Below are 24,609 nucleotides of genomic sequence, written 5' to 3' on the forward strand. Positions count from 1 at the left end.
ACCACGTCCAAAAGCAAAATGGAAAACGTGGGAAGGTCTTTCCCTCCAAGCTCTGCAAAGCTCCTAAAGCTCTTTTGGTCTTTCTTGCGACAAATTACTGGCTAGCGTAAATGATGTCTAGCTAAACATCTTATCTGTCTGCTTTGATAACAAGTTTCGACAAAAATCCTCGTTAAGAGCGAATGGTAAAATTTAGGAAGCTAGACTCTAGACCCATTTCAAACTTCAGCGATAATTCTGAACTAAATAATATAGTCGGAGCAACATCTATTCGGACTGAAAGGGAAAATGACTCTCACATCTCTCCCAAGGACTTCTGGGGACAATCAGCCTCTCTTAGCTTTTACCTAAAACTCTGGAGAGGCTCGTTGATCTGCACATTAGGAACGGGATCCCTCCCGCGCGCCTTCGGGAGCTCAACATGCATTAATCAAGGGTATTTAGATCGAGACCGCCCTGCACATAATTGCTAGTTCGATTGAGGAAGACTTCATATATAAAGACCAAACTGTGGGTGCCTTTCTCGATATAGAAGGCACTTTTAACAATGTACTATCGGGGGCAATAGTCAGATCCCTGATTAAGTTTGGGCTCAAAACTGACTTTGTTAGGCTCATACACCGCATAATAACTGACAGGACTGTCGCGGCGAAGTGTGGGGAGTGCCACCGTCCAGCGCAGGGTAAACAGGGCCACGCCCCAGGGTAGAGTTCTTTCTCCCCTTCTGTGGATTGTGGTCGTAAACAACCTACTAAAGGAGATGGCGAGCAGGGGGTGCTGGGTGATTACTTATGCAAATAAGTAGCATAGTGAGGGGGCCTTTCTCCCAAGGTTATTTCTTGGCTCTATAAAACCTTAGTCAAGCCCAATATGTTTAAAGGAGTTCACGTCTGGTGGAATGCACTGGAGAATGTTAAGTTACTCAGTAGGCTGGAGCTAGTGCTAAGAGCTGCCCTCACTGGAATCAGTGGGACGCTTAGGACCACTCCCACTCTGGCTCATAACGTCATGCTTAACATATAGCCTGTCGATATCTCAGGTAAAACGGGTGCAGCAAGGGCGGCGGGCAGACTTAGAGCACTGGTTGCCTGTCGGATTCGGGTCTGGCCAATCTAGTATCCTCGTGGGCTTCGATTTCATCCCGGGTAATACGGATAATTGCATGCCCAGCCTGGCACCAGTTGGCTCACATCTCATATAGGGATGAGTAGATGGAGGGCAGTGGTTGGAGGGGTCACCGGTGCACTTTTACCCGGATGGGTCGAAGCTTGACGGAAGGGTCGGTGGAGGGGGTCTTTTCCAAGGAGCTCTCGATCAACCTTAAATTTAGGCTTCCAGAACTCTGTAGTGTTTTTGAGGAGGAGGTTGCTGCCATTAAGGAAGCAGTCGACTGTCTACTGTTATGCGCGATGGTGGTAAGGGAGGTTCACCTCTACTCAGACAGCCAGGCAGTAATCACAGCCCTGGGCTCAGTTACGATACGCTCGAAGCTTGGTGGGGAATGCCTTAATTCACTTTCGATAGCATCCGAATATTACTTTGCCAGACTTGCTTGGGTACCAAACCATAGTGCTATCGCAGGAAACTGTGGCCAAAGTAGAGGTCATTCTGGTCGAGGATGGACCGGCCGGTCTAGTGCTCTTCTTAGGCTTGCGAAGCCGGATATCTCAATTCTAGTTGGTGTACTGACAGACTATTGGCAGACTTGGACAACATGCTGGGCCGCTAGAGGATTGCTGGATTCTCGAGTATAGGAGATTTTGGCGGAAGAGCCCTCTATGGATCAACGGCTCAAGTTCTTATCCCGATAAGGGCCAGCAGCAGGGTGCCTGGAACCTTAAGATGGCTGCATCATGACCAGGATACGGAGGTAAGGATGACATTCTGACACTTAGACCAAAATGATTACCCCAGAGACATCTAAAATGCCTGCAAGAAATCCGGATATAGAAATGGAAGTGCATACGTCAAATCTTGCGCAAAAAAGACGGCACTATTGCAAAGAAGGCTATGGAATGGAACCCCTTAACTGGCAGAGGCAGGCCCCCTGGCAGACCGCGTGAAACGTGACGAAGAGCAGTCGACCGAGATTTGAAGCAACTCGGGTTAAGCTGGAAGAAAAACAAAGCGATTGCAAGCGACAAGAGGGACGCCTCGTCTGCATTAAAAATATGACGTGGAGAATAGTAATTTCCAACTGGCACAAAAGAGAAGCGACTGCCGTGCTTTGTTGAACTCCACCAAAATCGTTAAACCGTTTACAGCGCCAATCAAGAGGAAGATTTTTTTTTATTAATCACAAGCACACACACGCCTTTGGCATATACCTACCCAAATTTTCTTAAGATAACTTTTATGTATGTATTTAAGTAAATATGTGAAATCGCTCATGGTTTGTCTTTATACCTTACAGGTGGTCCCATACTAATTTGGTTTAAATTCGATAATTGGATCGTGAAGAAATTAACGATAATCTTAATTTTTTATGAGATTTGAAGTCGGTTTTGTGTTTTGCTTAAAAATTACTTGTGTGATATCTGATTGCCGCCAAATGGCAGTTTTTACGTTTGAAAAAATTTGGTTAGCAATTGTCAGTGTTAACTGTGAACTCGATAACATTATTGAATGTTTATAATGCCATATTTTGATGTTTTGAGATCAACTGCCACAAAGTAAATAAATAATTTTTAAGTAAATAATTTTGCATTGGGCTCGATTGGTTTTGAGTAATTGACCAGACCACGTGTTTTATATGTCTTTGGGGTCGCTGAACACGAGTTTGAAGTCCGTTTTGCTCCATCAGGTCAGGATTTTTTCTAACCTCAAAACTCCTAGCGGACAGACAAAATTTTATACACATTGACGGATTTACTTTAATCTCGGTAGCCACGGGTTTTAGGGGTCACTGATTACGAGTATGAAGGCAGATTTCCAAAATACGAAATGACGGTCAAAAGTAAAAAAAAAAAATTACTGAATTTCAAAGAACTCAATAACACTGTGGAACACAAAAAAAAAGAACCATAGAAAAATTTAAAAAATTTGGAGAAAAAAATTTGGCCGCTATACTGAGTTTTTTTGATCCTGAAAACTTGTTTTCTAGAGAACACGAATTGATCTAGTAAATCTGAGTATGACCAACAGCTATCAAACCGGATATATACGCACTCTGCGTTTATTTTTTGTGTTCCACGATTTTGTACGCATTTAACGCTAGTGGAATTTTTGTTGGATTCGATTTCAAAATAGCGGAACCAATATGCTGATCAAATTTAAAAATATTTGGTACCTGCGTTATTGAGGTATCTGCTTACGAATTTAAAATTCGTAAATCTAAGTTCAAATTCGTAATTAGCGACCTCAAAACCCCCTGTTACCAAGTTTTATATAAATGCAGTGATTAAAAAAAAATCTAACGCCATATTGCACCCACCATTTTCCATTTAAAAAGTCTAGCTTCAAATTCGTAATAACCGACCCCAAAAACCCCCTAGGTACCAAGTTCCATAAAAATTCAATAGTTGGGCCCGAAAATGTAAATTTTAAAATCTAAATTCATATTCGAAATCAGCGACTCCAAAAATCGCTCCAGGCAAAGATTATAAAGTAAATCATTCAATATTTTTACAATTTTGTCTGTCACATAAATAAGTCCGCCAGAATTTTGAGGTTAGAAAAAAATCTTGACGTGATGGGGCAAACAAACTTCATATTCATGTTCTGCGACTCCAAAGAACATATGAAACACGTGGTCTGGTTTAAGATTTATCACTTTTAAGTAAACTATTTATAATCCGACATCATAAACTCGTCGTGGAAATTGCGCACGAAAACTCATCACAAATGGATCATCAATAATGCCACTCTACTTGGATGAAGTTCTAACTGTTTTGCAGATTTCACCAAGAACGAGCCTACGATGTATTGAATTATTAACCCGATAACTTTTGTGAGTTTTTATCACAGAAAAAATACACTGTTTTTTTTTATCAAACTATAAAATGTGTATGTGGGTGGTCCAATTTTTTATACCCGAGCGCACTTGTGCACAAGGGTATTATAACTTTGTTCACATAACGGTTGTTTGTAACAGGCAAAACGAATCGAGATAGATATAGACAAATGTATACATAAATGATCAGAATGAAAAGAGAAATCGATTAAGCGGTGACTGTCTGTCCGTCCGTCCGTCCGTCCGTCCGTCCGTCCGTCCGTCTGTGCACACGATAACTCGAGTAAAAATTGAGATATCTTAACGAAACTTGGTACGTGGACTTCTTTTGGGCATGGGACGGATGGTATTGAAAATGGGCGAAATCGGACAATAACCACGCCTACCTCCCATATAACGGTAATTTTCAGAAATACGAAAAGTGCGATATTTTAGTAACCACTGAAGATAATTCACTCAAAATTGATATTTACAATGAGGTTTAGACGAAAAATAAGAATATTAAAAAATTTTGGCAAATGGGCGTAGCCACGCCTACTTATGGTTACATGCGTATATCTTGGTAACCGCTGCACCAATTTCTTCCAAACTTGGCACAGTTGTTGGTCCTGCTACAACATACCAAATGGCCGAAAATTTTTAAAATCGGACAATAACCACGCCCACATCCCATATAACGGTAATTTAGAAAAATACGAAATCCTCGATAAATCAGTAAATATTAAAGCTAATTTATTCAAAATTGATGGTTGCAACAATTTTTTACCAAGAAATACGCTTATGATACAATTTTGGAAAATGGGCGTGCCACCGCCCACTTATGATCACATATATGTATCTCGCTAACCGTTCTAGCAATTTGAACCAAACTCGGTATGGTTATTATGCTTGCCACATAAAAGCAAAGCGCTGAAAATTATTGAAATCGGACTAAATTACGACCGCTTTTCATATAACGGTATATTTCAGTAATGCTTGAAACTTCAATATTTCGAAATTTAAGGACGCTAATTTACTTAAAATTTATATACCCCGGCTTATCGTGTAGCGGTAGTTTTCGGAAAGGTGGAAAACATATATTTAATAATTGCGCCGGGTATTTAATGTTCGGCTCCGCCCGAACTTAGACTTTCTTACTTGTTTTATTTTGAAATCGGTTAACATTTAGCCGGGCCGCCGGGGCTTTAAAGTTTTCCATATATTTCCAATGCGGAAAAAAATTTTAGCATAGATATATTTTATTTGAGGAAAATAAATTTCTTCGTAGAATTGTCATACAATTCTTACAAATAAACTGTAAAACTGCAAACTTAACTCTAAAATTTTACTTAATTTTTCACGACCTATAATCTCATATCTTCTATACACAAATCGGTTATTTTTTATGATGGTAACCACATCACGCATGTTTTGCAAAAATAGTTAGTGAGATTTTAGAGTTAAATTTTCATTTTCATAATTCCATTGTTGAAAGATTTCTTATGGGAAATACTTTTTTCTATTATAAAAAGTATATTTTTAACAATTTTGTAACAATTCTACGAAGAAATGTGTTTTCCTCAAATAAAATATATGGTTTTGTGGTTTTTGTTATAAAGACAACCATGAGCATATAAGCATAATTGTATTTCAATAACTTATTTAATTTCTTAGTAAATATTAGTAACAAACGTAGTCATTTACATATAGTACATATCTATGTATGAATGAAATATAAGTAGGTATGCATATAAAATAGTTTCAAATAGTTTATTGGGTTTTTAGGCCGGCGCAGTAGTAGATCTCTTCTATTTCAAATGAACTTTAATTCTGTTGGCTATTCGGAAAATTTATTCTAATAACTAACAGGGGTTATTTACGCAATTACTAAAAGTTATATACGTATATATTTTTTTATTAAAATTTTTACTAGTAGGCATGAGTGTACGCAAGTATTTAAAAATCACCTAAAATGACAATGATTAAAAAAAAAATTAGATTTGTACAAATTAGTAGTAAAAACCAGTTATTGTTATTAACATCGTGAATTCTTCTAAAGTAAAAATAAGCTATTTAGTCGAAAAAGTTCACGTAGATTAATATATTAATTTTTGATGAATGTTCGGCGGTTTAAGAACTATCTTTGTAAAAAATTTGATTTTTCAACATTACAGGAGATTTAAAACGATTTTAAAGTTCAGGTAAATATATAGTAGCAAAGAGATAAAAGTTTGTGTGGGCGGGGAGCGAGGGTATTTTCCCCCGTACCTGGAGTTTTCAGGGGCTCGGATTTTTTTCGAAAATTAAATTGAAATATAAAAATATTTTGCTATATATGTATGTAGTACCGGGCCCGGTTGTTAGAATCTCCGTTAGAAAAAAGAAGATTTAACGCTCTTAGTAAAGTTTAAAAAATTTGTTTAAAGTAAGTCATTTAGCTCGACTCTCACTCTTGCTTTCACAGTGTAGTTCTTAGCAAAGGGTAACTCGTTAGCAATGGGCTCACATTTCTCGTCACTTGCGTACCGCTACCGAGGAAGGTATCAGTTCTTAGCGAGCGCGAAAAAGCAACTAGTATGACGCGCAGTGGTGCAAACGCGAAATTTATTATTCAAAAAGGTCTACAGGTCCACTCGCCGGACGAAAAAAATAATAACAATCAATGCAATTTCTTAACCACTTGAAACTAAATTTTAATAGGCTATAAAGCTGCATACCTACATTTTTTATAAAAATAAAAAAAATTAGAATTTTGTTGATTTTTTTTTTAACTTTTAAAATTTTGCATGCGGGTCATTCCATACAATATTTACACCTCAATATTTTTTTGGGGTGAAATATATATTTTTACATTCTTTATCGAAAAAAGAAGACACCTATTATTTTATTTCGCCATGATATTCGAAAATCTCGAAAAACCTTTTTAATTATTTCCAGTTAATAAACTATTTGTCGGAGAAAATCAGTTAAGGTGTCAAAATGTGCGTAATTAGCTCGGCTTTCCACGAGAGTGTGAGATAGATTAAAATTTCGGGAATTTTTTTCGAGATTTTGGAATATTATGACGAAATAAAAAAATAGGTTTCTTCTTTTTTTCGATAAAGAATGTAAAAAAAATATATGTCACCCCAAAAAAAATATTGAGGTGTAAATATTGTACGGAATGACCCATGCACATTTTTTTCGCTTTGGGGGAACATTATAATTGTTTTAAATTAGTTTTTATTAATATTCATTAGCAGGAACAGGAAAATCGATTTTCTTCAAAATTGCTACTTCCTCTGCACTTTGTACTAAAAAAATTTAATGGGAACAAATAAAAATAAAATAGTGTTCCTTAGACCTGTTAACAATTTTATTTTATCTTTCAATTTAAAACAAAACTTGAAAATCCGGAAAGAATTGTAAACTGTAGACTTTTTAATAATAAATTTCACGTTTGCACCACTGTGCAACGTTCCGACGACAGTTGAGTGTACATACGTAACCAGAAAGACCCAGATTTATAGCTGGGCAAGGATTGCCACTCTAGCAATTCCCGCAAACACATTTATTCGGAGGAAAAAAATAGAAGGGAAAATATGTGTGTACGAAAAGCATCAGCTGCTGGCCGACAGGAAAAGCGCTCGAAAATTGTATCTGCGAGTTAAGCGACTTATTTACAAACTAAAGATTTTACAGGCGGCAATTGTTTTGTAAAAATAACAACGAAAAACTAGTGACTGCATTATCATGAATTCGAAATTCGAATATGGTCCTGCCATATGCACCAACTATCGCAGCATTCACCTCCTGACCATCGGTTATAAGGTCTTATCGAGTGAATTGTGTCCAAGGTTCTAGGCCATCGTCGGCGAATTGATTGAACCTGCTCGCTTTTGAAATCGACCATTGATCAGATATTCATCATACGCCAAATCTTGGAAAAGATCCGCGAGAGGAGGGTCGACTCTTGCTACCACAAAACGAAGCGAAGTAGCCTTTATGTCGCTATGTCTGATTGTGGTATTTCTGCTAAAATAATTGTGAAGGACTTCACCGAGCCGTTCCCAACCGAACGAGGTTTCAGACAAGACGACTATACATTAAGTGATTTCTACAATCTGATGTTGAAGACAAAAACAAGATCTTTTGAAGTGAGCCACTCAGGTACTATGTTCGATAAGAGCATACAATTGCTGTAGTATACCGAAGGCATCGATATTATTGACCTAAACAAGTGTTCCGTTTCTTCCGTTTTCTGCTGGCAGGACAATGACAACGTTTGATGGGGCGGTCCTTGTAGTATTTTAGAGAAAAAATCTAAGAAAAATTTACGGGCCATTGCGCATTGGCCCTACAAATACATCGATGTTGTCCTGCGAATTACCCGATGTCTCCACCTTGCACAGATTCTGTTAAAAAAGCTGTGTTAAGACACAAATGTCAGGTGCAGACCGCAAGTTTCCACTGTTAAACCATATCTGTCTTGCCGAATTTCTTACCATCGCTGTCTTAACATCAGCTGTCATTTTGTAGTTTTACAACTCAGTTTTCATTTTACCGCGCCATCTACATTGGGTGCAGATCGATCTGATTGGCTTGATGCAGTTTTGAAAGTGATATGTTGAGACAGCAAGCAGCAGCCCACATGATTTGACAGATGTTAAGACACATTTAGTAGAAGGTGGAGACATGGGGTTAAGACACAGCGGCTACGCTTGTTAGGCCATGTCCTGCAACACTGCAGGCCTGAAAGCATTCGAAGCAGTTCCCGCCGGTGTGGTAAAGGTCTTTGCATTGGAAAGGCCAGGTCGGAGAGGCACTTGGCTTCATTTAGTAACAAGAATACACCACTGGCGGTTAAAGCGCCAATGACGAAGAAGTTATTAAGCTAGCCTGTTTTGATCGCCTCCAAATTGAAAAGAATTAACTAAAACTCAATCGATGTTTCACCTCACATGGCGTTTGCCCGTGAACCAGACTATTTTTGCTGAACAGTAACTGCTTTGATTTGCTTGACCGAACTTTGAAAAATAGACGAACGTGGTCAAGGCAAAGAAGTTTACATACCTACATATGTATTGTAGTATAACCTGTATGAACTTTTTCAACTACATACATACATACAAAGGTATCTACAACGCGAATTGTTCTAAAAGTCGCTTATTAGTTATAATGAAAATAATATTACAATTAAACGTTACTGAAAGGTTGCAAATTATTGGAAGAATTCTTTACTAATTAGCTATTTAAGTAATGTAATTTGATATGTTTACAAAAATGTGTAACGATGTATGTATGTATGTATGTATACTGGATGTGTGGAAGATTCCAATGTATTGAATATTTCGTTTTGTATGACTAACTTTAAAGAGATTGCGCCGATTTAATGAAAACTGTCTATATAAATATGTATATACATATGTATGCATTAATTAATATATGTATGTATATGTAGTTTTGCAACTCTGCGCTCAAGAATTTGCGTGAATTTTGAGTTTAATTAATTAATTGTATTGTGCTGATTTGTGAAGTATGAAATGTGATACCCCGCTTCAATATTTTGTTTCCTACATTTTGGTAATACATACGCGAATGTATGCATGCAAAATTTTATTTACTACGTGGTTTTGTTAAAAGTTAATTTTGTACCGTGCGACAGTCATTTCTAACACAAAAAAAAAATTAATATACTCGCAGAACGAGAAGCCAAAAATAGTAAAACTGAGCGTAGGATTTTTTAGAACTACTTTGAAACTACAAGGATATGATTTATTAAAAAAATTAAGTGCAATATAGAATAACGATATGGACATCAAATAATAGAGAAGTCTTTAGAATTGAAGAGATTAAACACTTTTGTGCACACGGACGAATAGGCATTGAAAATGGCCTTTTAATATTGTATCCTTGAATATCCTTGAAAACCACGACCACGTAGTCGAATTTCGTTCTTCTAACTTTACTAGCTTAAAAAATAAAATTAATTGAAAAGAAATTTTCAATACCTACTCGTTCTGGTCAAGCAAAAAACTTAATATTTTTAGTTCTACAGAATTTATCTTTATCTGGTACCCATATTGCTATTCTACATTGAACAGCATTTTTTAAATATTTTTTTAATTAAACTTAAAATTCCTATAATAAATCCTGGTGTCAGAGAAAACCTAAAAACGCAGTTTTACTATACATATTTGGTCCATGCCTTCGTGAGCATTAATATGACTCGTTTTGTGTGTTTTGGTTTTTTTCTGTTTTTGTCGCACGGTGTTATCATTTAATCATAATTTAATCGGTGTATAAACATTTGATTTAAATTAGTAGTTACTATGAAATTTAGTTTTGAAGTTTTCGACGATTGGAGTAAAAACAACAATAAGCTTGCTTATATTATAGAGAAGTAATGAAATTCAATAATTTTCTTCCTAAAGGAAAGCATACACATTTTCAGGAAGTAGAATGAGCAAATTGTAGCATCATTTGAAGTGTTAAATATATTCGATTTTTAATTTTTATTATAGTTCCTATCATAACCATACGACACCGCATTTTTGACAAGTTTCGATTACGCAGGGCACAAAACAAAAAACAAATGTTAAATCTATTTTTGATAGACTTTTTGGTGCCGAGAGATTCTCAAACATTGCAGACAGACACTTTATACCCACTGACTCGTAATCAGCGCAACAAAATCTAACCAAAATGGCTTTAACTTTTGCCTCACCAAAATTAGTGTTGCCCTGTGTTATTTTTTTTTTTATTATTATTAGATTAAAATTTGTTTTTTAATAAAAATATAGTTAATTTAGTAACAAAAAACCATAGCTTCCAATTTTGTACAAAAATTTGAAAAATCAGCATATTTTTATAAAAATTTCATACTTTTTATTCACAAATTTTAGAACCTAATAAATTGCAAGTTGGCACCAACGCACATAACGTTAACAAAAAAAAAAAAAATACAGAAATCATGCTTGCAATTTATTATACTACTTAAATGGGATATACACCTGCATACCTACAAATTCTAAATAAAAAGTGTGAAATTTTTACGAAACTTTGTTGATTTCTTAAATTTCTGTTCAAAGTTGGGATTTATTTGGCTTTTTTGTTATACTTACAATGAACTATATTTGCATAAAAAAATAGTTTAAATTATATAATAAAAAAATAAATAGTTAAAACTTGCCAGTGTATGCGTGTCGTATAGTTATGACAAGCACTATAGTTTTGGATTACCTACAAACGAAAACGAGCGGATATTCCTACAGCGGTATTGCCCTAGCCTTCTTTGGGAGTACTTTAAGTTGTTATGTAGTGTATTATGTTTTATGAAAAATAAAGACATTTTGTTCGGAAGTACGAAATATAATACTATATATCAGCTACTTATATTTCACTACCTACGATTCTTAAAAAGAAAGTCTTTATTAAAAATATACATTTTAGTTACATATAATATATATATATTTTTTTTTCAATTACTTTCTATTTTCTAAGCATTTAGTTTTAAAATAGGTATTATGTACAATTCATACATACAATAATACTTTACCTACTTAATGGAGAGACAATTGTAACTTACTATATGTATGTGTACAATTTTGGTAAGGTATGGATTTTTTTTTTGTTAAGTAAACATGGTACGCAGTTACCTACATTTCGTTGAACGAACTTCTAAATTAGATTTCTCACTTTACTGCTAAAGGAATTATTGGAGAGAGATATATTTTAGTTATATCAAAAACAAGTTTTCTTTTACTTTTACTAAATATTTGATACTGAAAGAAAATTCAACGACATCGGAAGGTTTAATACGCAGTGGAGGTATTATTTCTTTACATCAATTCGGTGATTATCGCACCTTGGATTAGTTAAATTATCAAACAAAAAATTAATAGACCACTTAAAATTAACTGCACTGCTTGACCAAACGGTTCATCCAATGGATTGCCGCTCGTTTCAATCACGCCTTTATCGACTCATCGATCAATCTTTTGAAGAAAACTTATTGTCAGTTGGATTTTCCAATCGTAAGGACCGTCGCGATCTGCGTCTAATGTTTAAAATGGTTTGGAATACAGATTTTGGCTTTCTTGCCTTGACATTGCTTGTTTACAAACTAATTTAAGAGGAAAAATCGTTAGAAGGATGCACAGATGATCAGAGGATCAGCATCACATTGAGGTATCTGGCTCCTTACTTGGATTCGTAAGACCTAAATTCATGTGCGCCATTACTCTCCATACTCTAGAACTCACCATAATGGAAATTTGTTCAACAATTCAGGGGTTTTATGGCGGCTATATATACATATAAAGCTTAATTAAATTGTTTGCTTGCAGTTTCTGGTCTCTATGATGAAAGCTAGAACAAGCTTGCACCAAAAATACACTTTTTTGCGCATTTATTTAGATGAACTTCAGGACTGCCAATTTGGCAAAATGACAGAAGCTTTTTCAATTTGGCACATTGTCTTAAAGTGTTTTAATGTAAGTTTGCAACTCGAACTAACGATGCTAGAGAGTGAATAGTTTTAATAATCTACATCTAATCTCGTTTACTGTGTACTAGAAGCTACGGCTACCATATTGGCACAACGTAGTTGAGAAACGCTGTACTCCAGTTGCGACTGTGGTTATGTGTGATGAAAAGGAGAGCAACTCATCGGAAATAACCACTAAGATTTTTGAATAAATGAGTAGCGGAATTGATATTCCATGGACGTCAATATCTAAAGGTACTTAATCGTCTTCATTCATTTTGTAAATGGACTAGCTGATTTATGGAGGAAGTTACTTTGCAGTCATCAAATCTAATACGACCGCGTGTATTTTGTGTGCGCACAAATTCTGAGCATAGGGGTGAACTTATTAACTAGAATGAGTGCTGGTAGAGCAAATAAAGTGCATGATGCATTCAGATGCACACATCAATAATGTGTGTAACTAATGTGAGCACTAGAATGTGTGTATCTACTACGTTTTTTTTTTCTCAGCGATTCTAAGCGGCGATTCTCTCACGCGACACTGTGATATTGTACCGATGCTTCAGCGACTGCGAATATCAACTAGCTCTCTCCATAGAAGCTGTTCCGATGAGAATAAGGAGGAATTAATTGATCAATTTCGGACCCTATGTCTAGGGAAATCTGGCTTAGACCCCAGTCGTGGAACTCCTGGACATCCTCAATTTTATTTGAAAAAGCAAGTGTTTCAACAGGTTAATGCCGTACGGCGGTAGTTAGAGCTATTCTTACCTATGGCGTGCTGGCATGATGGCAGGCGTTTGACACCAAATACTACATACTCAACCTGCAAACGGTGCAACGAAAAACATGCCTATGCACAACGAAGGCGATTTACTCAACGCTCTAGGCGGCGCTAGTGACACTCATTGATATTCCACCCCTAGACCTATACGTTAAAAGTGCCGCAGCGCTCTACGACTCAGGGCGCCTAACAGACTGCGAACAACTTGCAAGGGGCACGCCTCAATCCTCGACAGAGTGGCGATGGAGTACAGTGGCTGCGACTATCAGATCACAGAAACTGACTTCAATCGGAATTCCATGTCCATTTTCCCGACAGTGGTGACTGGGAATTTAGTATTGCTCTCAGCGATGACGAAATACCCATTTTCGCGGACGGCTCCAAAATGGATATCGGAACAGGATCTGGCGTTTTCTCTCAGGAGTTATCTCTCCATCTAAACTTGCCTTCGTTGTTGACGGTTAGGCGGCGACGACTAACTCGATATGTGTTAAGAAATGCCAAAGATCCCTACTAGCTCTACAGCAACACATAATCAATTTTTGCTGGGCATAGTGGTGTCCCGTAAAATTAGGAAGCAGACGAATGTGATACAGATCGTGAAACCTCCTTTGCGATTTCTGTCTTCAGAAATCGATAGAGTAACCAGGGCAGCCACCAACAGTAGGTGGGAAAATCTGCACACTTGCATGGCATAGCGCCACGGCTCGACGAACGAAGAACAAGGAGTTTATTAAGGCTTTGTGGCCTCCAAGTGATCTCTTCTCAGAGCTGCCAGTTTAACCTAACCTAACCTAATATTAATAATATTTTGACCGCCTTCGAACAGCAAATGGTTTTATGAGAAGGGTTTTCAAGGCAGAAATACACTCAAAGGTTTGCCATTGCCTGCCGAGGGGCGATCGCGAACCCTGGTCCCACCGAGTGGAAATTCGCATCCCTAACCACTCGGCTATGGCGGACCCCTAATGCCTTGACTATTCACTATGTTCTCTTTGTAAAATAGTGCTTTTTAAGGGAATATGATCATGGAAGAATGCAAAGAGAATGCAAAACCCTATCAGGAGCGCTAAAAGGAACGAATCTGACATCTCGTTGCCTAGTGTAGGACTTAGCCGAGTTACTCATAGATTTTCAGAGTAGACTAGTATTTGGAGATATAAGTAAAAGCCTAAAAGCTACCTGCGTAAATGGAAATATGGCTTATTTGCTTTTCGCATTTTTGGTAACTCCACCTCAAAGTCAGTACCATATAGAGTCTGGTAGATGAAATTTTCATTTTACAGCTATTTTAGAAAGACGCTACCGCCGAACCCATTCTCCAGTTTCAAGCCATTGACCATTAGAAATGTTCTAGGCCTTGGAATATTTTTTGTTCAATTAAATGAAAATGAATATAAAAGCCGGCACTAAAGACGGAGTTGTGGGGTCTTAGTTCTCTCAAAAAATAGCATTCGATTCAAATCTTTATTTCACATCCACTTCTGCATAAAACCTTCCGAAGCGCTCTCAAACTACAGCTACATACATTTACATATACGATGATCTAAATATGTATAATTTTCATACCAAATGTGTAAGAAAATGGTAATTAGATCCTAAATTAAAGTCGTATCCAAAAGGATAATAATGGTTTTTACAAATAATACACAAAAAAAACATACATACATGTATAATATACTCATACTAAGAATGTCTATTGAATTTTTTTTGCTAATGAATGTAACTACATTTGTTTCAAGTATGTTTTTGGTATCTACGCGTATTTTACTAATAGTAAAGGTATTTGGGACATTGGGGAAAACTACAAAAATAAAAACTAAGAGAATAAACTAAAAACGAACAAGAAATTTGTAAAGAAAATTGTAAAGCGGTAATTGGAAAATAAGTTAAATACCTATTTTGAGTACATAGGTACTATTTACTTACAAGAAAGTATTCAAGTCAAGTTACCTTGCGTTTGCGCGTCAACTTTCGAAAAGAATTAGTATTTCCTCATAAAAAATTAGCACAAAAAAAGTTGTAAAGTAAAATAAATATGTGCACTTTACATAGAAATAATAAAAGTTGTTAAAACGACTTTCTGGTAACTCGCACAAACGTTGCACTATCGCTAGTTATTATTAGATAGCTGGCCGTTAGCGCCGCGAATTACTGTTAATATAGAATTCCGGCTAATTAAATTACTTTTTCGTGGAACATAAGGAACATTGCTCCCGCCAGGCTCATTTTATTGCAAAAGTTCCTTGGAATGTAATTATGTATATGTAATTGTGACTAGCAACAGCAAGCAATGGCAATTGGCTAAGTTATTGTCGCGCATCGATGCGCGGCAACAATGTAAAATAATAATAATAATAGATGAACGCTTGCACATACATACATATGTTAGTGTTTGGCCGAGCTTCTCCTCCCACTTGTGGCGTGCGCCTTGATGTTGTCACACAAAACGGAGGAACCTACAGTTTTACACCGACTCCGAACGGCGATTGTATTTTTATGAGCAGCTGTTTTTCGTGCCAGATATACACTCGGAGGTTTGCCCTTGACTGCCGAGGGGCGACCGCTGTTAGAGAAAAACCTTTTTTGTTTTGTGTTTATTTTTTGATGTTGGATTGAACCCAGGCCCTGCGAAGTGGAAGCGCGCACTGCTAACCACCACACCACAGCGGCCGCCAATAACAATGTAAAAATCGTATAATAATCACTGTTTGCCAGCCATTTGTGTGTAGCTCCAGGCACAAATATGTACGGACATATGTATGTACTATATACTTTTATATGTATCAGTAAGTGGGTGTACGGTAAAGGCGCCATGCAGTGCGACTACGAATAATGTAATTTTCCTTTTATGATCCATCATTGTAGTGGCATAAAAAAACGCTATGAAATCAAGAAGGATGATAAACAGAGAGAAAGCGAGAGAGACAGAGAGAGAGAGAGAGAGGAAAACGAGACGGAGCGTGAAGGCTCAAGGGATGGCTATCATAGCGAATGGCAACAATTAGCGAAGTTCTTTGAACTCGTAAGGACATACATACAGTGTAGTTAGGCACATATGTATGTATATACCTAATTGTAACAAGTAAGGACAGTACTGTCTTCAGCTATGCCCTAGGCTTCATACCTTTCACGAACATCGCAAAATTATCCAGTAACTACTGCATTTTTGATAAGTTTTTTTCGGAGCTAGAGATTATAATACATAAAGTGGGTTTCAAAATTTTCACTTTAACTACATAAATACATACATGGATGAGTTATATGTATAACAAAAAGTCATATTTGAACAATCAATGGTATGGATGATACAACTTAAAAAGCACAGATTTTTAATGATTTTCACTGTAAGCTCGATAAGTATGATCGATAAGTAAATGGGTCACAAAATTCCAAAGTTTTAACTGCCTACATAAAGGAGATATATCGCAAAAAGTTATATGTATGTATGTACATATCTGAAAAATCAATGGTATGGGAGATTTCGCTTATAGAGCAAAGACCTTGACAATTTTCTTAGTAGACTTTATGTTATTAATTAGTAAGAAGTAAATAAAACAATTTGAAGACAAACCTTAATTAGTGGTTAATAGAAAAACGAGAAGCCGTCCTCCGTACCACACAACCGTTAAAGTTTTAGCGGAGGTATTTCTTTCCATTTTAAATATGAAATAAATCTGACGAATTTTCCAAATATCTCTACTCCTGCGCCACCTAGCAGATTAATTCCTCTTTCATATTGCAGCATCATCTGGTTCTGAGCTAGGTCTGCCGTTTCAAACTTCATATCTGAATAATCAGTTGTGCGGGAGCTATTGGATAAAGTAACCCGATCAATAATACCCGAACGGAGGCGATAAGCATGGCACTCTCTGAGCACGGAATACAGCGCCTTATGGTGGCATGGATTGACTCCATGCTGTGAGAAGGAAAACTACCAGGAGTACGCCCGAAGGGGGTGTACTATCCCCTCTCCTCTGGCTCCTGTTGGCGAACGAAATTCTGGAGATTTTTAAAACAAGGATAATAAGGGTTTCGCCTATGCCGACTACTTAGTGATACTTATCACTGCCAAATTCCTGTAAACGATAAATGAACTCATGTATAGTCCACTAGGTGATATCTCTAAGTAGGCCCACCAGAATGGATTCGCAGTTAATCCCTCCCAGACAGAACTGGTAATGTTTACAAGGAAAACAAAAGTACCCACTTTTTCTCCGCGGAAATTGGGGGAAACTACTTTGAAACTCTCCCCAGAAGCAAAATACCTCGGGATTATTTTGGACTGTAAGTTTAAGTGGAAAAAGCATTTAGAGGAGAGAGCCAAGAAATTTCTAGCAGCGTATTACACGCACAAAGGGTCATTTGGAAAGCAATAAGGACACCACAATCATCCGGCCAATTGCAACCCACGGGCTCTTGGTATGGAGAAGGGCTCTAGACAAATGGAATAACTGGAAAACAAAAGGAAAGGGCAAAGACTCACACGCCTTGGCATATCGGGGGCAGTGAGTAGCGCATCTCAGGAAGGGCAAAACATAATATTTCACCTGTAATCGCTGCATTTTTTCAATATTACTAGAGGACGGCTAGTCTTTTACTTAGCAGTAGAGTTCCAGAAGACAAAGCCACTATCTTTGACGACAGTCAAGCAGAACTGAAGAGAAGATGAGTCCACGAACATAGCAATATTGAGATGACCAGCTGTGGCTAAGAGATGCTAACAGTAGAAGCGGATAGCGCCGTACTACCACTGTTTAGTGATCACGTTAGGAAAATTGATGAATAAACCGTGGCCGCGACTAATAACTTGTAGAACAAACGGGAAGACTTTGAGATCACCAGATTATTATGGCCGCGGCTTAGTAGGAAAAAGGCGAGGAACATACTGCAACTTAATAGATCTGCAGTAAGAGTCCTTACCGGCGTTATCATAGGACACTGTGCTATAGCACCAATGCTTCAACGGTGGCGAATACCAACAAGTAATCTCAGCAGAAGCTGCCACGATGAGGACGATGGAGAGTCAATTGATCACTGTCTGTGTCAATGTCCAGGTCTACAGATGAAGCGCCTCAAGCACTTGGGCTCACGCTTCTTTAATAGTCGAGAGCGAGATAGCGGAGGTGGAACTGTTCATTAAAATAATGACTTGAAGCTACTCTCACGATTATGGGTACGATTCTCCTCCTGACACTCGCCGAAAAAGCGGCACTCACAATGGACAATTCTGTTAACGAGTGAAAGTATGGAATATTCCACACACGCCCTCCTAACCTAATCCGATCTTTGTAAATCGACTCAGCTCGACAATCTTATCATTTTGGTATAGTTTTTGATGGGTATATCTCAACTTCTTCTGTTACTTACAAACATACCATTTCATGTTAATGAAAGGTATAAAAATATACGTACATACATATGTACATATGCACAATATTTTGCTTTAAAGAAAGCAATGGTAAACTTCAATGCAGCCAAAAGGAAACAAACTGCAGCATCACACATTACATACATTAAATCATCTAAAGGCAATTATGTGGGTGCCATAACTACTCTGTAGTTTAGTTATATAACGAGGCAGCGCATGACAACTTTCCATTACTTTTATTTGGCCTAAACGGCGATAATTAGAACAATGAACGGTAAGTGCCATATGAATGTGAGCATGAATAGGCTCTGGGGTCTGTATTATGTCGATGAAGTTCCGCATTTCATTGAAAAAATTTCGATTAGTATATAAAATCCACCGTGGCTCACGGCACTTCAAAATAAGTTTTTCGTCGTTCCCACGACAGTCGGGTCGATGTAACCGGAACGACCCAGATTTATATCAGGCCGAGGACTGTCACTCCAGAACTTGTATGCTGTTACAAGATTACCTACTCAGTGCTGAAAGTTCAGTACAAGCAATACAAAAAAGTTTGATTTTTAAAATTCGAATAGCAAAATCGGTGCCTGAGTGGAAGATCGACCTATCTCGGCAGCTAGTTCGAAAACGCCCTATCTCAGAAAACTTTTCAAGAATGCCCTATTTCAGAATTTGTTTGAAAAACGCCCTACCTCAGCTACCGATTCAAAAGCGCTATCAATGTATTTTCAGCTGAGATAGGGCGCTTTCGAACTGGCTGCCGAGATAGGTGGATTTTCCACTCAGGTGACGATATGTAATTACACAAAGAAAGAATAGGAAGAAGAAGAAGACATTTAAATATATTTTCGATGGATGGTGAGACTGGCTAGCCACTGTGTTGATAAGGTTTATAGCGTCACAAAAAAAAACACGATCCCTGGGATCAAATGCTGTTTTGGAATAGAAAGTAGATTTCTTGGCAAAATAAAACCAGTTTTTATCGCACTTTTTTCTCGGTTGCTTCCAGATGCGGTAGAAAACCTACATCCAGGAGACAGCGCATCAGCCTACCGAGAGTTGGATGCTCAGAAAAGATGAACTCCACAGTCTTCTCATTCCTTCCGCATCTCATGCTCTCATGCACATCTTACCATGGGTTAGACCTAACTTAAAGGCATGTGATGTTAACAATAATTGTCCTGCTAAGTAAATAGTAAACCAACCAGTAGCATAGCGCTATCCTGATCAGAGATAAACTAAACTTTGGAAGGTTGCTGTGCTGTAAGCTCCCCACATCTGTCTTGAAAGCCTGCAGTGTTGCATTTTAGTCTACATCTTTCTTGTCCACTGGATCGTGTACAGGAAGTGCTTTCGTTTTACTGCTTGTGAAATCAGCTCATCTCTTAGTGTGACTGCTCGTTGCCACTGACGCTAAATAATATGTAGCAGTTCCTAATCGCTTGTCCATTTTAGACCCACCTATTTACAGTGCAGAGTCAGTCATCCTTCGACCATAAATTGGCCTTAATATTCTTTCAAAAGAAGATATACCAGATAAGGTAATGTGAGAAATGATTTCTTTCGAAGAATTGTGGGAAGGTATTTTTGTACTCTACTTTCGAGTCTTGGATCATATTAGTTATGAAAATTCTTCTTGTGGACTAATGGAATCAGCCCTGGGCATTTTTTCTTTGATTGGCGAAAAAGGGCTAAAAGTTAACAAAACGGAAATTGTCTTGCTCTCAAGGAGAAGAAAGATCCCTCAGTTCTGTTTGCCTGGCTGGACCAAGACAGATTTAATGCCGGTTTTGTAGGACTTCCGCTTAGGCATTCCTATACGATATCCAACTAGGGATGAATAAGACGCTGGACTAGGTACGGGAAATGATAGGCTTACCAGCTCAAAGGAAGGAAAATAAATTAGCGTGGGATTCTATAGAAAATTTGACTTTATAAAGGAAAATCAGTATATTCGTTGACAGTCTAAAGTCAAAAATTTTTCGCAATTCTTGCGCATCGCCAACATCACCAAATCACGTCATCGTCTCTCTCTCTGCGGGGCTCATGGCAATTTCGAAGGGAACGAAATAGCCAATGCAATGACTAGATACGATTCGGAAATGCAGATTAACGAGGCGGTCAACTCACTACCACCACCGTTTTGTTATCTATTTACTGAGGAAAGTAGACGAGTACACCTCAGTCGTAGCAAATGACCTTTGGGACAACCGAGACAACTTTGATGTCTCAAGGTCTTCATTTGCAAAAATATCCAACTGTCCCAAGGGAGTGAATTCCGTAAAACGGAAACCGGTTTTGGCGTTGTGCCATCTTAAGTGTCACTTTCCATTACGACACAAATTACCACAAACTTGTTTCGGAAAATTTTTGACAAATTGTAGATACGCATGTATGTAATTAAAGTAAGTAGTCAGTAGTAAGGACTAGTTGGGTATTGGTCCTAACAAATATCTGGTTGGAGCAGTGTACGCGCTGATAATTGTCAAGTCATTATTATGCTGAGCTACTCATAAAAACAGTAGGTGAGACGAAGCACACACACACACACACCCTCTAGAGGTCGTTATCCTTACTGTGTAGCAATGCAGTATTTAATGTGATAAATTTTATAGCTTAATTCAAGCGTGCCAGCAAAGATAGCAAACTTGCGGTTGTAAGCAGTTCATTTTTAAGCGTTGCATTTAAGTAGCAGCAACAATGTTAAGCCTAGCCTGTTTACGAGAAATTGTGAAAAAAACATAGAAAAAAACACAGAAAAAAAACAAAAAAAGACAAGACTTATTGCTGTTTTTCTCTTGTTAAAAACCAACCACAACAAATTTAAGAAAATCATCGAAATGAGACTGTACACAAAATTATCAAGAACAAAACCAACAAAAATAAAAAAAAATTATATATAAAAAAAATTTAGATAAAATATATAGACCAACTATATAGAAGTGGGGGTGGGGGGTGAGTATTACTTGCATGCAAACAAACGTACAATGGCCGGCCTATGAAGCACCCAGATACCCACTTTGGCCATCTGAGCTTGAACGCCCTTTGCTTGTAGTCCCTTGACGGCGCCCTCGGCGTATGCTGGCAACTCGAAATCGACAAAGCCGTAGCCTGAAAAGAAAGAATATTTTGTTTTTGTTTTCGCCACGTGAGATTAGCGTGTATTTTGTTCAAACAAATTATTTTTAACGAATAAAATAAAATTTAATTTCGAAATGGAAATAAATAATGTTTTTTTTTGTTTTTAATTTTTAACATTGATGAATGTATCGAAAGGATTAAAGTTAAACCGAAACAAAGTTTTAGAAATGGATCAGAGAAAAACAAAAACAAAATTTTCGAAGAGGTAAAAGAAAAAAAAACAAAAGAGATTAGCAATATTTTTTTAAAAATTAATAAAATGCAATAATAAAATTGAGTGATCTGGTTGAAAATCTAAAAAACAAGTTAAGATACAAAATACAGAATCGGCACATATTTGTTTGGTTAAGAGTTAAAAATTATTATTATTATTATTGTTATTTTCGATAAATGAGTATGTGAAAATACATATCGTCGGTGATACTGTAAAACGTTCTGGATATGTCAATTATTACCCTTGGCGCTTAGATGGTCTGTTAACCGTATTGAAATACTTCTGGGAATCGTTGTACTCCCGTAAACCAAAGAAAAAACTTTCTACCTTCGGTTGACAAAGAGGAACGATTAACAGCAGCGTTCAGATACAACTGAAAAGATCATTTAAGCACCGAGGGCAATAATTGACGTAGAACGTTTTGCAGTATCACCAACGACATATGTATGTATATCTGAAATATAAAGTTCAGGGATGCGAAATTTTATTTTTTTTAATTTTCCGTTGCCTTTTAAATATAAAATTGTGTACTTATATACACAGAGTTAAAGAAGCTAGGTTTCATTACTTATTCGTATTATTATTTTTTAATTATGTACATATGTCAAAAGTTGTATGAAAAAAACAAAAATATTCAGATTTCAACAAAAAACGCAAATCAAATTGCTTTACAAACGAGCTACAAGTTGCAAATTGTCTTGTTTAGACCAATTTAATATTCTTTAAATTTCATTTAAATTTAAGATTTAACCAATATATGCCATCTTGTTCGATTTGTATATTGTACTTGAACTTAACAAATTCAGATTCTTACAACAAAAACACACGTACTAAATAATAAAGATGAGAAATGGTGAAGAAAAAAAATACCTTTACATTTGTTTGTTGTTTTATCTAAAATAGCCTTGGTGGATATAATTGTTCCATATCTGAAAAGGAGAAGAAAAAGGATTTTTTTTAAATTTGCAAACAAACAACTTTAATTTCAGGGAATCGTTCTATTCTTTATGCACTTCAAAGAACGAGCAAAATAAATACTACCAATAGTTTTCTGTACAACGCTTTATTTTTTTTGTATTAAGGTCAAATATTTGTAATTATATAAATATTTTTCTCATTCCAGAGTTTACCAAAAGGGACGAGGTGAGAGAGCAAAGGTTCAACTACATTTCCCTCACAGGAATTACACAAGAGCTTTTAATATGTTTTATCCCTCTTTCTTGTAATATGTTTTATCCCTCTTTCTCGTTTGTGCTCAAAACCCGGGAGAGGTGGATTTATCTGCTTATTAGAAACAGGACTCCTTGTGATTGCTTGTCGGCAGCTCAATAAGCGTAGGTACAACAACCCAGGGTGTATTCACGAAGACAACGATGGTGAAGTCGACATAGAAAGCCTTCATACACGAAGACTTATCGGCTTTGAGGGACCTTACCAGATTTCTACCGAACCCCACCTATTTAGCTAAACTACTTTACATGATCTTCGACAGAAAGCTGGTGCGTTTCCAGCGAGTCACTTAGAACCACTCCCTAATGCTTAATATAGCGTCAGTCGCCACCATGGGTAAAGCTGCTGCGGTCAGACCTAGGAATACTAGGGTTTTAAATGGGTCACGAGTTGTACGCTCTAGTATACATATGTAGAGCTTTCAATTTATCCCTGATAACACGGATCACTGCTTGGCTAGGCTGGTATCAATGAGCTCTCTCCCCCCTAGGGATGAGTGCACAGGAGGCAGCAGTTGCAAGATTTTAAAGAGGAATGACCTCAACTTCAGATGAACAGTCACATCTTGCACATCGGCGGCTACAAATCCGATCAAGGCGTCGGAACAGGGAATTATGGTTTACAACCCAGAAATGTCCACTTTACCGGCATAGGGAAAGATAGCTCTGTATTTCAGGTTGAAGCTTACGCCATAGAAATGCAATATACAGGCAGTGGAGAAACAAACACATACATACATATACAATGACTTAAACAAGCGTTCACATAGCGATTTTGTATTTAAATATTCACAATGTTTTTCTAGTTAAAATTTTTCTTGCAAAGTTTTTATAGAAATATTACTTATTAAATAAAAATATCAAACTCAATACAAAATTTAGGAAACATCTGCGAATTTACATCAAAACTTCGAACTTTTCAAACTGAATTTTAAGAAAATTTCTGCGTATGCAACTTTATAGAAATTTTAGCAAATTATTTATAAAGGTTTGGTTATATTGACAAAAAAACATTATGAATATTAAAAAAAAATCACCATTTGTACGCTTGTCTGAGCCACTTTATATATGTATATACACTTCAATATTAGACCGGTGCTCATCGATCTTTGTAATAAAATTTATAATTTAATCATAAAAATTGGATTTGTATTTTTGCTATCAAATTTAACTCTTAATTTCTGATCTTTACTTTTTCGATCAAGAGTAATAGATTTTTAGTTGTTCGATCAAACAACCGTTATTTCCAGATTTAAAGCTTTAAAGCGGTCGAAAAACATAGTCTTTAATATGAAAAATAAAAAAGTGATTAGTTTCGATCGAAGAAATCAAAATCATAGCGATAAAATTTGTCCGAAGAAATAACAATCATAATCGGTCAAGAAACTAAAAACCAAAAAATATCGATTTGCCATGATGTAACTAAAAAACAGATCTTCCAAATAAAAATCTTAGTACTAAAAAAAATT

General features: G+C 36.8%; 1 protein-coding gene across 9 annotated transcripts in view; it reads right to left on the bottom strand.

The window, feature by feature from the left end:
* Positions 1 to 24,609, bottom strand: part of LOC118746066 (protein alan shepard) — a 342,147-nt gene that overhangs the window by 22,191 nt on the left and 295,347 nt on the right. For 6 of the 9 annotated variants that reach the window (XM_036479807.1, XM_036479805.1, XM_036479811.1 and 3 more), the window contains exons 3-4: positions 22,782 to 22,840; positions 21,543 to 21,667 (exon numbers count right to left, since the gene is read on the bottom strand). In XM_036479807.1, coding sequence (XP_036335700.1) covers positions 21,543 to 21,667; positions 22,782 to 22,840 — 184 coding nt within the window. The remainder of the gene's footprint in view (positions 1 to 21,542; positions 21,668 to 22,781; positions 22,841 to 24,609) is intronic. The other 3 variants (XM_036479813.1, XM_036479808.1, XM_036479806.1) reach the window with 2 other exon arrangements.

The sequence above is a fragment of the Rhagoletis pomonella genome, unplaced genomic scaffold (genome assembly GCF_013731165.1).
Source record: "Rhagoletis pomonella isolate Grant_MI unplaced genomic scaffold, Rhpom_1.0 Rhpom_scaffold_00010, whole genome shotgun sequence".
NCBI classification, from domain to species: Eukaryota; Metazoa; Arthropoda; class Insecta; order Diptera; family Tephritidae; genus Rhagoletis; species Rhagoletis pomonella.